We start from the raw sequence: 15,539 nt of genomic DNA, 5'->3' as shown, positions 1-15,539 counted from the left end.
AAGCAGACTGAGTAGCTAGGTGCTTGATTTTATACAATTGTGGCAATGGCAGTGAAAAAAGACAAGATTAGGGGCTGTCCATGTAGTGTACTTTAGAACCTGCAAGCCACCTCCACCCCAGCTACGCACATGAAAGCATGGCAAGGTCCCAGAACAGAGATGGATCTCCAAATTTAAATGACCCCAGCTTGAAAAGAAGTTTCTTTTGGCCATAGGGGTCCTTGCTCAATCAAAAGTGCATGCAGCCTATTTTGATTCCACGACTGCTCCACAGTATTCAGCAGCTCCATAAACAGTCGGTTTATGGAGCTTTAAGATTAAAAACAGCTTCCTGCTGCGACCAAAAACAAGAGTGATAACAGCAAACTTAAACAGGATGGAAAATCAAGATAGTGGGCTGGAAGTTGATAAAACACTCAGTGGGAGAACTCTTTGAACTGCTTTCATCTGCTCCATTAAATAATCTATTAACTGGAGCTACTTTAACTTTTACTGTATTGATCGCGTGTCGTGCTCCGCTTTAATGAATAAACTCTACTGACTCGACGTTCTCAGCTGTGTGTGCTGTCTATATTTGGACTAGTGTGCTAACTGTGTATTTCTTTTTGACAAAATTTGTCAAACTAATGTACTTGTGTGCAGGCCGGGTGGTGTTGCTGATCTACTGTTACTGGGTCTGTGCTTCCCCCAGTGTCTGTGTGGGTCGAAGGAGTTCATCCAGCTCATCCAGTAATCACAAGTGCAAAGACAGACGGACACACAAACACGAATGAGCAAACGCTTTCTCCCCCCCTGTTTCTGTTTTATCTGAGATCCATTAAGCTATTCATCTAGAGCACAAGCACTCTTGCCAATATGTTAATACCACAAATACACACAGGCTCAAGCACATATTTCTAATTCTAATGACAAATACTGTTGATATCATCCCACAGCTGTGTTTCTCTCTTCTCTTTCCCTCCTCGATTCCCTCAGCTCCATGCAAGCAATATTCACCCTTCCTATTCGCTCAAATTCCTCAAATATCCGCTGAGCCTTTTCTCTTTCTTTGCCTCCAGCATTGGAAAACAAAGACAAGCTCCACTGCTGCGAACCTTTGCACATTTAACCAAAGAGTAAACAAACACACGGAGCTGCACACTTTTGTGTGAAGAAACAAAGACACGCACGCACACGCACGCAAGCCACGTTGTCTCCGTTTGCTCCCAGCGGTCATGTGACAAAACACTCGCATCCCATCACCTCTCACCTCCCTCTCCCCGTCCTTCTTTCTCCTTCTTTATCTCACTCAGTAGGAATCCGTGTGCTTAGTCATAGTTGGGAGGAGAAACTTGGCAGGAGAGGAGGGGAGAAAGGGAGATGTTGGACAAATGAGAAGAAAAACAGAGGAGGGAAAGTGTTCAGTGCAAAGAATCAAAGCAGATTGGGTTCCAGTCATTCTCTGTTTCTATTGACTCTCACCACCCTCGAAGCTGCATGCAGATGTTGGCCTGCTCAAACGACAGAGAGCGGGGATTGTGGTGGGCTGGGCAAGCAGCGCAGGTCAGCCGGGACACACTCATACCAGAGACATATTTAACTCACTCAAACACACATTCCCCCCAACCCCGCCTCCCCCATCATACCATTTAATTCCCCCAATAAGCCTTTTATAACATTGAAGCACTGTGCAGCTCACCACTAAACTACCGTGTGTGTTGACTCAGTTCTCACCCTCAGTGAAAGGTTCCCAGTTGTACAATCGACCCATGAACTCTTTGGTGTTAAAGGCCGCACACTGCTCAGCCCTGGAGTCCAGCGCACCTCCTCGGCACACCTGCAGGACAGAAACACCAAAGCAGACGGAGAGAGAGAGAGGTCAAACAATTAATGCCACAAACTGAACTGATGTGAAAGACAACAGATTACACAGAGGGCTGTTTCTCTCCTAGTCCCCGGGGGAAGTAAGGGTGGAGTGAGGAACAGTTGAGGACAAGCAGCTAGTAAAGAAGGGAAGAATTAACTTGACATCACAGAGGTAAGCACAAACACGCTATGCTGTTATGGAGAAAAACTCACACAAGCACTCCCCATGCTGCTTTGGCCAGTGTGCGAGAGTATAAGAACCATATGGAAATAATAGATTTTTTGGAAACGGCTGCTCACATAAATCCACCGTGGCTTTCGGTGCATGGCCACAGAATGTGAGTGACTGTGTGAGCACATGTACGAGTGTGTGTCTATGCTTGTGTGTAAGAACACATGTCCAGCTTGTGCTCGCTCAAGAAGGGTCCTTGTGGAGCCGTATAGTGGAAACAGTTTTTATCATACATGCACTTAAACGACAGCTGAGACATCAGGCAGACACAACTCTGCTGGTTTACACTGCAGCGGCTATGACTCGCTGAGGTTTGCTGTAGTCCACACACAAGTGTTTTTAAGAAGAAAAACCATTAAATGCTGCGCTAATCAGGAAAAATATTTGGAGTCAAAAAGTAAATTCAAATATTTGTATTAGACTGTAGTTTCTTCTTCACTGTACCGCATTAATCATCTTTAATGCCTTACGAAAAGGGCCTCAGTCCATGGCTCACATTAGAAACCTGCCTGGTTATAAATGGTTATACAGTAAATGCTCAGCCTTAACTTGTCATAACTTTAAAATGCCACTTACTCATTGATTCAAGTTAATTAATAAGAAGTCAGTTAGCCTTACTTAGAATTAAGACTATAAATAGGAGGAAGTAGCCACAATAAGTGCAATTACTCATTTCCAGACATAAAGATTGACGTAGCTTCCAGGTTGTGTCTTATAGCTGCAGTCTTTTTAATGACCAGCAGGAGGCGACTCCACTGACTGCAAAAAGATTTCCAGTTGTATGGAAGTCTAAGAGATAATATAACTCTTCATCTCATTTGCTCTTTGGCTTCAATGAATAGTTTCCTGATGATTTTAGGAATTAAGCCACTGGTTTAAAGTTGTGCTGGACAAAAAGCTCATTTTTTAAAATTATGATTCCCACTGTAGTCAAAAAGGAGGAGAGTTTGCTTTACTATCAATCCATCCGTTTTCTGCTGCTTATCCGGGTCTGGGTCTCGGAGGGAGCAACCTAAGCAGATATGCCCAGACCTCCCTCTTGCTGCCAGCTCCTCCAGCTCATCCTGTGGGGGGAGCCAAAGGCATTCCCGAGCAGGCTGAGATAATCTCTCCAGAGTGCCCTGGGTCTACAATGGGGTTGCTTCCTGGTAGGACATACCTGAAACACCTCAATTAAGAAGTGTCCAGGAGGTATCCTAGTCAGATGACCAAACAACCTCAACTGGCTCCTTCAAATGGAGGAGTAGCTGCTCTCCTCTGAGCCTCTCCCCGAGCTCCTTACCTTATCTCTACAGGAGAGCCCACACAGCCTTCGGAAGAAGCTCATTTCCACCATTTGTATCCACAATCTCATTCTGTAGGTCATTACTCATGTCTTGTAGCCATAGGTGAGGGTTGGAATGTAGATACTTAGACCCCTGCACTTTGGGCAACTCCCAGAGTTGAAACCTTTTCCAGCTGAGAACCAGACTTGGAGAGGTGGTTCTCATTCCTGCTGCTTCACACTTGGCTGGAAACTGAGAGTGTAGACTCGCCACGTAATCCAGCCAAAAGAACCACATCATCCTCCAAAAGAGAGGTGATCCTGAGGCCACCAAACCAAAAAGCCCATGCCACTTGGCTGTGCCTTGAATCTCTGTCCATAAATGTTATGAACAGAATCAGCCTTTAAAGTGTGTTTGATAAGTTACTTGCCAGCAGGATCCATAATTTTAAGATGCCATGTAATGATTTCCTTTGAACACAGTCCTGTGATATTTTGTTTTAAAAAAATAATCCTTATCACTCTGCATTTATCAATAGTCCTTCAGAAAAGTGCTGTAAAAATGAAAAAAACTACACCCTTTGCCTTTAAACGAGTGCCACTTGTCTTTGGTACACTTGCACAGCTTTTGAAGGTATTTGGTGAGTGTGTTAAAGTTGGAGAGCTCACAATCCCAGACTGACCACATCACGCTGAGACCAGGGCTCAGTGAGGGCCAGACCACCTGCTACAGAACTAATTGTTCTTGTTTTTGCTGAAGATAGCTCTGTGTTTGGCATCACTGTCCTGTTGGAGAATAAATCAATGACCACAGATACGATCAACATCTAAAAGACGTGCAGGGCAGTGCATTTAGTCAGTAATATCTCTCTGCTTTTACTCGTAGCAGAGCAGTCTTACACTGTTTTCATTTTTAGTTAAATAACAGGTTTTAAAACTCCAACCAGCTTCATCAGGTGTCACTTCTGTGGTAAACCACAATCACCCTGCCCGAGGAGTTTGGACACACACACACACACGCACACACGCACACGCACACACACACACACACACACACACACACACACACACACACACACACGAAGCTCTTAGATTTCCTTGGAACTCTAATCTCTGTCAGCTCTGCAATCTTCTTGTCTTTCATTTCTTACTTTCTTTGATTCGTTCCTCTTTTTCTTTCTTGTATTTTTTTTTCTGAACCTCTCGTCACACACACAGCTGTCACAAACAGCTGGAAAGTTCCTAGCAGCTCGTCTGGGGAGAGCGAATACTAAGGTTCAGACTCACACACAGAGCAACATTTCCCACGTGAACCATCCTCTGCGACAAAGTGTAAAAGAGTCTCATGGATAAACCATCAAAGCATGCACTCTCTGATGCTGAACCCCCCCCCCCCCCCCCCCCCCCCCCCCGCATTTTCATACTGGTGTGTGAGTGTGTGTGTGTGTATCTGCGATGTCTCGTATTTCCCCTCTGTCAAAGTGTGAAACCAGCTCATGAAACTTTATGTGGTACGGCTTACCGCATGTCCTCGCTGCTCAAAAAACAGACTTAACCTGGCATAATTTATGGGTGATATGATACACATTTGGTTAAGGCCGCTTATAAGGGAATGTGTCGAGCCACATCCACTGAATTTAGAACCGAATACGGGCTCCTTAAAGGTCAGCGCACGTATGCGACCTTATGTTTTCAGGGGACCGTGCAAATCTGCCCAGATTTGTGTGTGAAACACAGTTGGTTCTGGTTGTAAATATTTCTGCTGCACATAAACAAGCAGAGCCCTGTTTTAAACTGGATATGCTCCATGTCGCAGGGCATATGTGTTCGCCTGCAAACATTAAACGGACAACAGCCCCATAAACAAACACACATGTGCGCAGGGTGTAGTGTGCAGACGTGGGATGCTACAGTACAGAAAAAAAGGGAAAAGGAATGTAAAAAGAAAGAATGTAAGGCGGTAGGAGTGGATTCTGCTCTAAAAAAAAGAAGTATAGGGTGTGTAAGGATGTCAGGAAAGACAATGGACCGAACGGAGAGGGGAGGAAAGCGGAGACGGTTTGAGGGGAAAAGCAGAAGAGAGAAGGCGACGTGCTCTCTGGTGTTTCATGGTTCTGGAGGATAATTTGTGTGTAATTGTAAGGAGTGGTATACTGTGAGTACAGGGCGAGGGGCGAATCTCCTCATAAGGGATGGAGGGGGGAAAAGGAGGTTATTAAATGGGCCAACAAGGCAAAAACACTTTCAAGATAAGGAATGATAGATGGAGAGATTCCCACACAGATCAGGTTAACCGGTGGGTTTGTGTAACACCTTGATTATCATCTGATTGCTTCTGTTTCTTTGCGTGTTTAATTTCCTTTGCAGATTACAGATCTCAGCAATTAACTTAAGAAATGCTGTGTTACAGAAATGAAGGCCAAAACCACTAATATGAGACTCAAATTCTACCAGAGTGGACTTTCCCACTCCCTCGCTGCCGAGTTTAATTAAATACTACCAAACATATCTGATAAAGTCAGAGCAGCTCAGAGATTGTGCTGTAAACACAAAAGAAATGAGGCAAGAGATCAAAAAGAATGTCTGCGACTGAGCGACAGATTAGCGTATAGCAGCAGGTGAGAGTAAAGTGAATGCAGCTGGAGAAAGAGGGACAGTTAGTGTTTTTTGTACGGTAGCTGTGAAGGTTATAGATGTGTTTTACTGCCCAGGCTGGGGGGGAGATCTGTGTGCAGCATATATAAGAACATGTGGAGCAGACGGGGTGACGGCTTTGTTCTGCACACACTCACAAAAATGCCACACAAGCCAAAGTCCCGATCACACATCGGCACTCGAATGTGAAACAAACACCCAGACTACACTAATGAGTTCTGCAGAGGAACAAAATATGGAACCTTTTGCTTTAAGCCAGCTCACGATATTTTTTAAAAGAAATGTTTTATTTGTAATCACGTATAATGTGTCGTTTCATTGTGTGGCTGTCGGTATCGGTTTGTGTGTGTGATTTCTGTACACCCGTCTCTCTTGAAAAAGAGATCTCAGTCTGTTCAAATAAAGGATTTAAATAATAATAATGCTCATTATCATCATCATAGTCATCATTAACAGTCCCTGGAGCATTTGTGCTCAACTTTCCATACTCGGCACGCATTTGTTAAAGGAAAGTAGCACAAAAATACATAAAACTCTGTGTATCCAAGTTAAAATTAGAAGTTTTAGAAAAGTAAAACGTGATGTTTAATTTTAAGTGAGGATGTTGTTTAGGAATTAAGGTTTAAGGAGCCCAACTGATCGTTCATGAATAGGTGGTGATGGTAGTTGGGGGTTGTGGGAAGATTGTCTGGCACCGTCCTGACCAATGCCATTGGACTATAGTACTGTTAACCTTACACTGGGCAGTTCCATTGGATAAAAGCTTGGACAGGACCATTAGGAATGCCACTTAGTAGATTTTCTATTTAGTACAGGTTTGAAGTACTTTTCCTTTAATTGGGTAATCTTTGCTATGCTACTTTCTGCTTTTACTTCAAATGTTGTATTTTCTTCTCCATAGCATTTATTTTAAACCTTATTTATTTGTCTTCTGTTTATTACTTTGCTAATCCAAATAATCCAAATCCTGCATTGTTTTAGATCAACCTATCCATTAAGATACATACTTACATACTTATATACTATATAAGCTGGAACGTTTAAGTGATATACACATCAATGAATACACATAAATCAATAATTATGATCTGATTATATACTGTATATGAATCTAAAAAGTGTCATTCGGCATAAGGGGTATGTTTACTTTAGTCACTTTAAATGATTGAATTTCTTATTAAATATTCTGATCCTCGACACGTCACCCCAGTTCAAACAAATCCTGGAAACAGCCCTGTGACCAATACTGGATCCAGATGCAGGTTTCTGGTGTATCAATATGAATGTTCATACTTTATTAAGTTGAAAAGGGTGTATATTAACTTTTCAATGTCTCTTTGTTTCCGTTATTTGTCTTTTAGTTGCTGTCACTTTCACTTTAAACGTAAATTTTCTCACATATCTTGATTTGGTTTTACTTTCTGTTTTTGTTCTTTTCCGTCTTTTGCAACTGTCTGACTTTAATTACTGCCTGTGCCTGTGTCTCACCTCTGTGTGTATATATAATATGTATAATATATATAATCCTTTGTCAGACTGTCTGTTCTCTGTGCCTTCTTCTTGCCCAGATAATTAGATGAAGTTGAAGGCTGGATAAATACCTCTAACACCTTTCACAGTTTTGTTATGTTTAAAGAAATTTTATACTGCTGCATAATGGACACGATATACTCTGACACTGACAAGTGACAGGTCGAAATCCACCAATAACACAGGCCAAACCGCAGCTTGGTCGGGATCTACCTTTAGCGCCGTGCGTGTCTCAGCAGAGAAACCTCTGAAGACACACTCCTATCATCTTGCTCATTGCTCATTTATTCACCACTGAAGCCCACGCCTGCACAGCTGGCAAAATCGCCTGAATACAGGTTAAGGCTGGCCGGTCATTCCTCAAGCATGACTGCAGCACAATGCAGACAAAACAACTGACGGCCGGCCCCTGCAGCCATGAATCACCATGCAGCACGACTAATCAGTCTCTGCGTGCATGCAAATCCGTGACATACGCTGACATATGTGTGTGTATAGGTTTGTCCCGAGTGATTAACATTCTGTGCCTAATCTTGTGACCGAGGCCGTGTGCCGCCTCTTCATAGGGAAGCTTTCAGCTATGACCTGGCGGGGTGGGGGATGTCATGAGTCCCCTAAAGGAAATACTTCTCACTAATCAAAAAACAGGCAACGAATGAAGGCGGGAGAATGGCGAGAAACATTGATGCTGTCCTCGGGAGAAATGTGGGTTTGAGCAAAGAAAAGAAAAGAACACTGTGGCCACAAGATCAATAAACAAGTCCAAAGCTGTGCTCAAAGCACTGAAATGCCAGTTTCCATGCTTCACTTTCCATGTAGCAGCTCTACAAATCCACAACATATTTTTTAAACCAGAATGTTTTTAATACCTAGAAATCACCCTCACTTTCTTAATAACACCTGGACCTCAGAAAGAGAGAGAGACAGAGGCAGCAAGAGTCCAACCGTCTGAACCTGGAAATATTTGATCTCTCTGTGAATTCACCTCCGAGCTGCTGATGCTTAATTTCATTCATCTTTAAGAGCTGAGATGTCCCTGAGGGTGATGTAATATGGCATTAAGATTGTTTCTACTGGAACATCTTCTATATGACTTTGTAATATATATTTATGTCCTTGTTTTTATCTAATGAGCCTTTCAGCTTGATTTCCTTCAACATTTACTTGATTATCTTAACAAAGACGTAGATGGTGAGATTATTACAACTCTCTCTCTCTCAACTCTCGCTTTAACTTTAAGTTTAGTTCTAGTTATCTGAGGACTGATGCTAAAAGTCATCTTGAGCATGCTGGGAGATGGAGGAGGCATCAGACAAAACTGCATTTCATTGGATGACTGTGCAAATAAGTGCGCAACCCAACAAATAACAACCTACATTGTTAACTAATGTTGAAATTCTTGAAAGCATGCAGCCATCAGCCAAATTTGATCAAAAAAGGCTTTAAAAGTTTATTGATTTGCACCAAATAAAAGTTTTCTAAAGTTATATTTTTTTCTTTGGCAGTTATACTTCTGTGGTTTTAATTCACAATTCTTCGAGTGCTACGTCTCTCGAGTGGGAGCTAACTAAACACAGACCGAAAGAGATCAAAGGAACATGAAAGTAATCAGGACGCAGTAGCTGTTAAAAGCAGGCGAAGCAGGCAGCACCTGCTTTTTTTGTTTTTTTCTAGAAAAGCAGGTAGCTCTGCTTGCTAATGCACTAAAGCACATAAAGCTCAGATCCCTGTGAATGAGTCTGTGTGGTTTCATGCCACAACCCAGCACATCTGGGCCCGTTTGTCACTTCCTGGGAACCGCAGTGAGCGTGGCAGGGCCAGCGCACACTCATTAGAGCTGAGGAGTGTGGCCCCTCAGCTCTGTTAGTCATAATATATTTTCTGTTTAATACCACTTCTGTAATGACAGAGTGTGATTAGATCATCTGACTCGCTGCAGCAGCCTGAAAACAGGAGTGTGCTTGTCTTGATGGCCAGAACGCACAGTGCTGTGTCTGTGTCGAGTCTCGAAACACCCCTCATTTCTTTATATTTTGCTTCCAACGAACCAGACTACTTTTTTTTGGTGGTTTTGAGCGATAGTTTAGAAAATCTTTCAAAGTTCCCCATTTTCAGTCCACTCCCTGTACCAGATCAGTTTCAGAGGATTTTTTTTAGTTTGTTAAGACACTTAACACTGACCTATGAATCATTCAACCATGAAAAAAAGCCCCTAACTTAGGATGAACCAGTGTTGTGTTTACACATAACACACAAAATGGGAAAGAACCATATTAAATTATATGTTTAGGGACTTTGTTTCTAGCAGCCTGTTAGAAAACCATCTTATTTGTTTCTATTTCTTTAATTGACAATACAGAAAAAATGCAGTTTGACCAGAATAAAATTGTACTTATTTGTACAGCAAACAGAAGAACCTAGCTGAAAATTACTGGAAACTTATGGAGTGATTAATCTAAATTTGAAAAATCTGTGTTTCTAATCATCATAATATGTACAGAGGAGGTCAGGAGAGAGGGACGACAGCCGTCTATGAAAGGGCAGCATTTCTGCCAGTGCTGTTGGGGATCAGTACCAAAAGTATTCCAGGTATGTTTGTATATGTTGTAATTAGGGGTGCAACGATACACAAAATTCACGGTTCGGTTCGGTTCGATACTTTTATTTTGGCTCTTTCCAAAATAAAAGCAATACTATACGCTTCTTCTGGGCTATATTCTCAGCAGCATATTGTAGCGGGTCAGGGCTGTTCGGGGTTCTGTTTGTACAGTTATGTTTTGTTTATGTTGCCATAGTGACGGGTGACGCCCTCTCGCTGCGACGGTGTGTCCTTCCGGGGTCAGAGGGCGCCCTGTGTGTTGTTGTTGTTGCTGTGCGGTTGCCGCGCTGAGCAGTTAGCTAGCGGCAGTGTTCTTCTGCAGATGTCAATAAACGGCTGTGCTCCCTGGCTAGCTCACGGGAAGCAAGACCAAACGACACTTCCGTCTCCTCGTTGTCTGAGCTCGCCACATTGGTGTCAGAAGTGGGATGATGGTGGCACCCCATGTTCTGACCCGAGTGACTTTTCCCCCGCCGGTCGTAACCGGTCGGTGCACCAAAAGAAGGCACCTGGACATTTGCAGGACTTTGTGTGGGGTAATGGGGTCGTCGGGGACGACTGACCCCTTAGGTGGGGGCTATGTAGCGGATGTCAATAAACGGCTGTGCTCCCTGGCTAGCTCACGGGAAGCAAGACCAAATGACACCTCCGTCTCCTCCTTGTCTGAGCTCGCCACAATATTAAACATATCAGGTCCCCATAAGGAGAATCATGTGCTAACGGCTGTCTAAATGACTCGGGTAAAGTTTGTAACATGCATGCTTGTTGTTTTTGTCTGCTTCCACTTGTCTTTGCACTAGGATGATGTCGGCGTAAATGTGCAGTCATATTCGTTGTGTTCCCACTAGTGCTGTCAGCGTTAATCTCGTTGAAATGACGTTAACGCCACAACACGGCAAATCTCCGTTAACGAGCTACCCCTGATCGCCCCGTGCGTGGGGCTAGACGGCCAACACGTTAACGAGCTAACTGCACTAACACACTACTTCCCACCCATGTAATTGAGCATTGCGTGGCACATCCAACATACTGTTTTACTTTAGTCCATGACGTGCTTACCTTCAGGGTCATACGTCACATGAAAACCAAAATAATTTCAAACGCCAGATCTGAATGAGGACGGGGGAGGTTCAATTTGCCATGTTGCAACGGGAGCTTAACTTCTGTCTGCTAGCTTGCCCTGCGCTCTTCCTTCTGACAATGCTGTCTGTGTTGAACGCTCAGTGGATCTGCGCTCGACAGTGCAGCCTAGGCGGAGTAGTCGAACGCAGATTCACTGAGCGCTCAACACAGACAGCATCGTCAGAAGGAAAGTTGATAAAATAAATTACAAATTTTGTATTGTTCGATACATATGCGTACCAAACCGAAAGCACTGTATCGAACAGTTCAATATCGATACGAGTATCGTTGCACCCCTAGTTGTAATAAATCAATACTATTTTGCATTTTCCTAGCAAATTGTAAAGAAATGAGGGGTGGTGCAACACTTTTGCACAGTGCTGTGGAAGTGGTTCAGATATAGGAGTGAAATCAGTGAAATTTTAATACATAAAAGCATTATATGCATTATCTTTTGTGTTATTGTCTCATCAAGATGAAGAGTTTGGTTTGAGGAGGGTCATGAATAATGTTGCTTTAAGCCTGTGGTTCTCAAACTGTGGCTCTGTAACCGACGGGTGGGCACAGAACCACTGCAGGAGTTTTCTGATTTCATCTTTCTAACCTTTACCTTAAATCTCACCTCAGAGCCTTTTGTTGGCGAGGACTGAAGTTTATCTTGGCTTCCAAATTGAGGAATACAGTAAAGGAAGAAACACTGGTTTAGGTCAATGACAAGAACAATAAATTAAGAGGAAACTGGATATAGAGAGAGGACACTAAACTAGGACTAATAAAACTGTGTTTTTTGGAAAGTGCGATGTGGATGTCCTGCCGGTCGTGACTATAAATGACATCATTGGGTCTGAGGATCGCTTCCTTGACTTGCTGATGTAGAAATATTCACTGTTAGTCATTCTACATAAATATTTACGCTCATGTAAAGCACAGAAAGAGGAACCGAGACAAGATGGAGCACTTAGACGATCGCAGAAATTTACTAGAAAGACCTCGGACAGGAAGGGACAGGAGGTGTCTTTGTGAAGCGTCTGCTTCTAACTCTTTTTCCCCTCTTCTTCTTCTCAAATTTCACCTTCTCCTCCACTCTTCCTCACACAGAATAACTTCTTCTCCTGTTACACACACACACGAACCCAAACTCTTTCTCTTGCTCACACACACACACACACACACACACACACACACACAAAGTTTTCCATGAATCTGTTTCTTCCTTTGACACAAACTTCGTCTTCCAGCAGAATCTTTTTCTTCCTCTCCATCCAAGTCAATTGTTTTGCTTCAGTGAACCACGCCTCCTTCTACACCTCTGTCCCCATCCTTCCACACCGAAACACTCATTCATTTTCCATCTCTCTGTCTTCACCGCCTTGCTCCCTCCCCACCTTTTTACTTCCCTTGCCCTTTGGCTCGCCCTCCCACTACTATGGGCACATTTTCTAAAAACAGTACTCCCTTTCACTACTACTTAACTGCGTCACTTCCTTTACCACCCTCCCCTTATTCCCTCGCTCTGACACTTACGCACACATCTTGCACATCTGACCTTTGGCCCTTCTCGCTTCCTCTGTCCCTCTCTTGCTTCCCCATTTGCTTCACTGCAACAGCCAATCACACTTGCAATGTGCCTCAGGCACACCGTGTTTTGACAAACACACCTAATAGATAATAGGATGTGTCATTCTCCAGATCTGGCTCACTCCCTGAATTACAAACACACACATTATATATACAGTTCATACAAGCCTGGGCAAAGTCTTGCATTCAGCAGGACTTGAACCTATTTTTAAGACACATAAAACCAACAATCTACTGGAGCAGCAAGAGAGGCTGAAACAGAGGCTAATGTTGGGTAAATATGTAACCCAATGAGTCAGGCTCAGCCATCACAGGACTGCTATTAGCACTCTTGGCACACACAGGTCATGTATTCTGCCAGCTACTAAATCTGTTTTAAAATGGGGACGACTGAGCACTGAACAGGACACAGACAGAAGGAAAGAAAGATAGGGGGATAAAAGACAAGTGCAGAGAGGCTGCCAAATTATCTGCAGAGGGAAAAGTCAAGGGATTGTGAGTGCCAACGTGAGTGCCCCATTCGAGTGTCTACTTCCACTCTGATGAGAGCAAGCTGTAGATGTGGACTGTGGGGGCAGGAGGGTGTAGGCGCGCATGTGAGTGCAGCGTTCATTGAGTCCAGTCTTATCACGTCCTCCTGCGCGCCCACTTAAGATAGACCTGCTGGAATAAATAACCCAGTCACATGTCACCCTGGGTATTTTTGCCGTGATTCGAGTGCTCAGTTTTGTTTAATCGTCTCTCCATCTGCAGAGGGAGAGGTTAGCTTTTACGCATGTATCTAAGGTTTAGTCCTCATATAATTCCAATCATTCTTTAAAGTTAAGAAAACTGAACAATAGTTTTGGATACTTGTTGCCACGTGCACGAAAGCATTTTAATTTGATCCTCAGGTATCACACAGTGTCTATAAATCAGGTATTTTTATAAATGCCTGACTACAGTTAACGCTTATTGGCTACTGGAGCTGAAATATGTAAATTTCCATGTGCTGTCGCCCTCTCCAGAGACCAGATTTGACTGATTGATAGTTGAGAAATGGCAGCGATGGCTGAAGGTTGTGTGGAAGTCTGCTGTTAATTTACAGCAGCCATAGCAAGAGGTGGAAAACGTCTAAGCTTGCCAATTGTAATCCTACCAGGCTGAATGCAGCTGATGGCTGAAAATACTATCATATGTGCAGAGCCTTTGTGCTTTGAGTTATTTTCCCTTTTTAAACAAGTAAGGTCAGCTTGAAATGGCACCATAGATACACCTAATACCTGCTGTACTGCTCGGAAACTTTATCCGCAATATTCACTCTAAATCTCACAATTAATTGAGTGAAATCAAGTGCGGCGTTCTCGCCTGAGTGAAGCCTGATTTGCTGCAAGGTCGACCCCAGATTCTCACCTGTGTGTTGACAGTGAGTTGGCCCATCTGGCACGAGCAGCCCGACGGTGTCTCTGGCTCCTCTTCTTGGCAGCTCTCTGCTCAGATAAAGCTCTCACTGTGCTGCACTGATAGGTATGGAGCAGGTCGCAACCCCAATCATAAGACGGCAATCAATGCAGGGCCCGAGCCAGATGTGCATTTGCCCAGAGTAACACCCACAGTGTTTATACTCACATGTATGTGTGCTGTAAAGACATGCACATGTGCTTAATTATTTGTGTAGTTTCACTGGAGTAAATGTGTGTTCTGGTAGTATCCCAGAATACACAAATGGCATGGCGTAGCGGAAGCAGTAGCAGGCATTTTCCGTCTCAGTGCTCAGAGACAACCAGCTACTGTTGGAACTGGAGAATAGTCTACCTATCAAATATTCACTGCACGCATACGAAGCGAGCGCGACTGTAGACTGAATGATTGGGTGTGAAGCCGGTAAATTAAGTGGAAAATTAATTGTGTGTTGAAGACTCACAGGTGAAGATTTGGACACAATCTTTAGGTCTTACCTGCGAGAAACACCTGCGGTACTCCTTCTCCGGCCCTGCGCATGTGTACGTGCGAGGAGCCCCACCTTCTCTGCCTGACTCCATCCCCAGGTGTGAGACGTGCGGGTGCTGTAAGGGGTAGATGCCTCCGGCAGGTGGAGCTTGGGGACTGAAGGCCGGGTGGAGCTCCCTGTCTCTGTGCACAGGGCTGCTGCGGTGGAGAGGTGGGGAAAAAGGTGAACCGGCTGCAGGGGAGTAGGGCCGCGACAGAGGAGGGACAGGTGGAGGTGGGGCAGTGACGGAGCTCCAGTCAAACCGTTGGCGGTTACTGAAGACAGACGGTAGCGAGGAACGTGATAAGGGACGAGAGGGTGGGACTTGCCCTCTGGCCCTCCCGTGCTGTGTATGGGTGTGAGAGGGTCGCAGCAGAGGGCGGATGGTGGGAACTGTGGGCACCTTCTCTGCGGCAGGTGTCTCAGAAATCTCCCGCTCTGCATTCTCCTCCTCCTGCCTGTCCCTTTCACCCCTCTCAGCCTCCTCTTCCTCTCCCCTGTTACTCTCTGTGATGTCCTCAGGAGCAGCCTGTTCGGGCACTACTGTGGCATCTTCAGTGCTGTTCACAGTGTGGCGAGCTTGGCGGTTTTGACGATGCAAAGGCAGAGAGAAGGGAACTCTGCCGTATCCAAACTGACCTGGACGGATGCTGGAAGACCTGAGGGTCAAAAAGAAAAGGCAGATGAAGAAGAGGAAGGAGAAGAGACAGAGAGGCAGAGGCAGTCACACAGACAGAGAGGCAGA

General features: G+C 44.2%; 1 protein-coding gene across 1 annotated transcript in view; it reads right to left on the bottom strand.

The window, feature by feature from the left end:
* The window catches only part of adamtsl4 (ADAMTS-like 4), a 36,627-nt gene that overhangs the window by 14,793 nt on the left and 6,295 nt on the right, over positions 1–15,539 (bottom strand). Inside the window, exons 4-5 of the mRNA XM_040029846.1 lie at positions 14,763–15,453; positions 1,714–1,816 (exon numbers count right to left, since the gene is read on the bottom strand). Coding sequence (XP_039885780.1) covers positions 1,714–1,816; positions 14,763–15,453 — 794 coding nt within the window. The remainder of the gene's footprint in view (positions 1–1,713; positions 1,817–14,762; positions 15,454–15,539) is intronic.

The sequence above is a fragment of the Simochromis diagramma genome, unplaced genomic scaffold, assembly GCF_900408965.1.
Source record: "Simochromis diagramma unplaced genomic scaffold, fSimDia1.1 OVJJ01000361.1, whole genome shotgun sequence".
Taxonomy (NCBI): Eukaryota; Metazoa; Chordata; class Actinopteri; order Cichliformes; family Cichlidae; genus Simochromis; species Simochromis diagramma.
The sequence above is the reverse complement of the archived record's forward strand: the minus strand, read 5'-3'. Positions and strand labels throughout refer to the sequence as shown.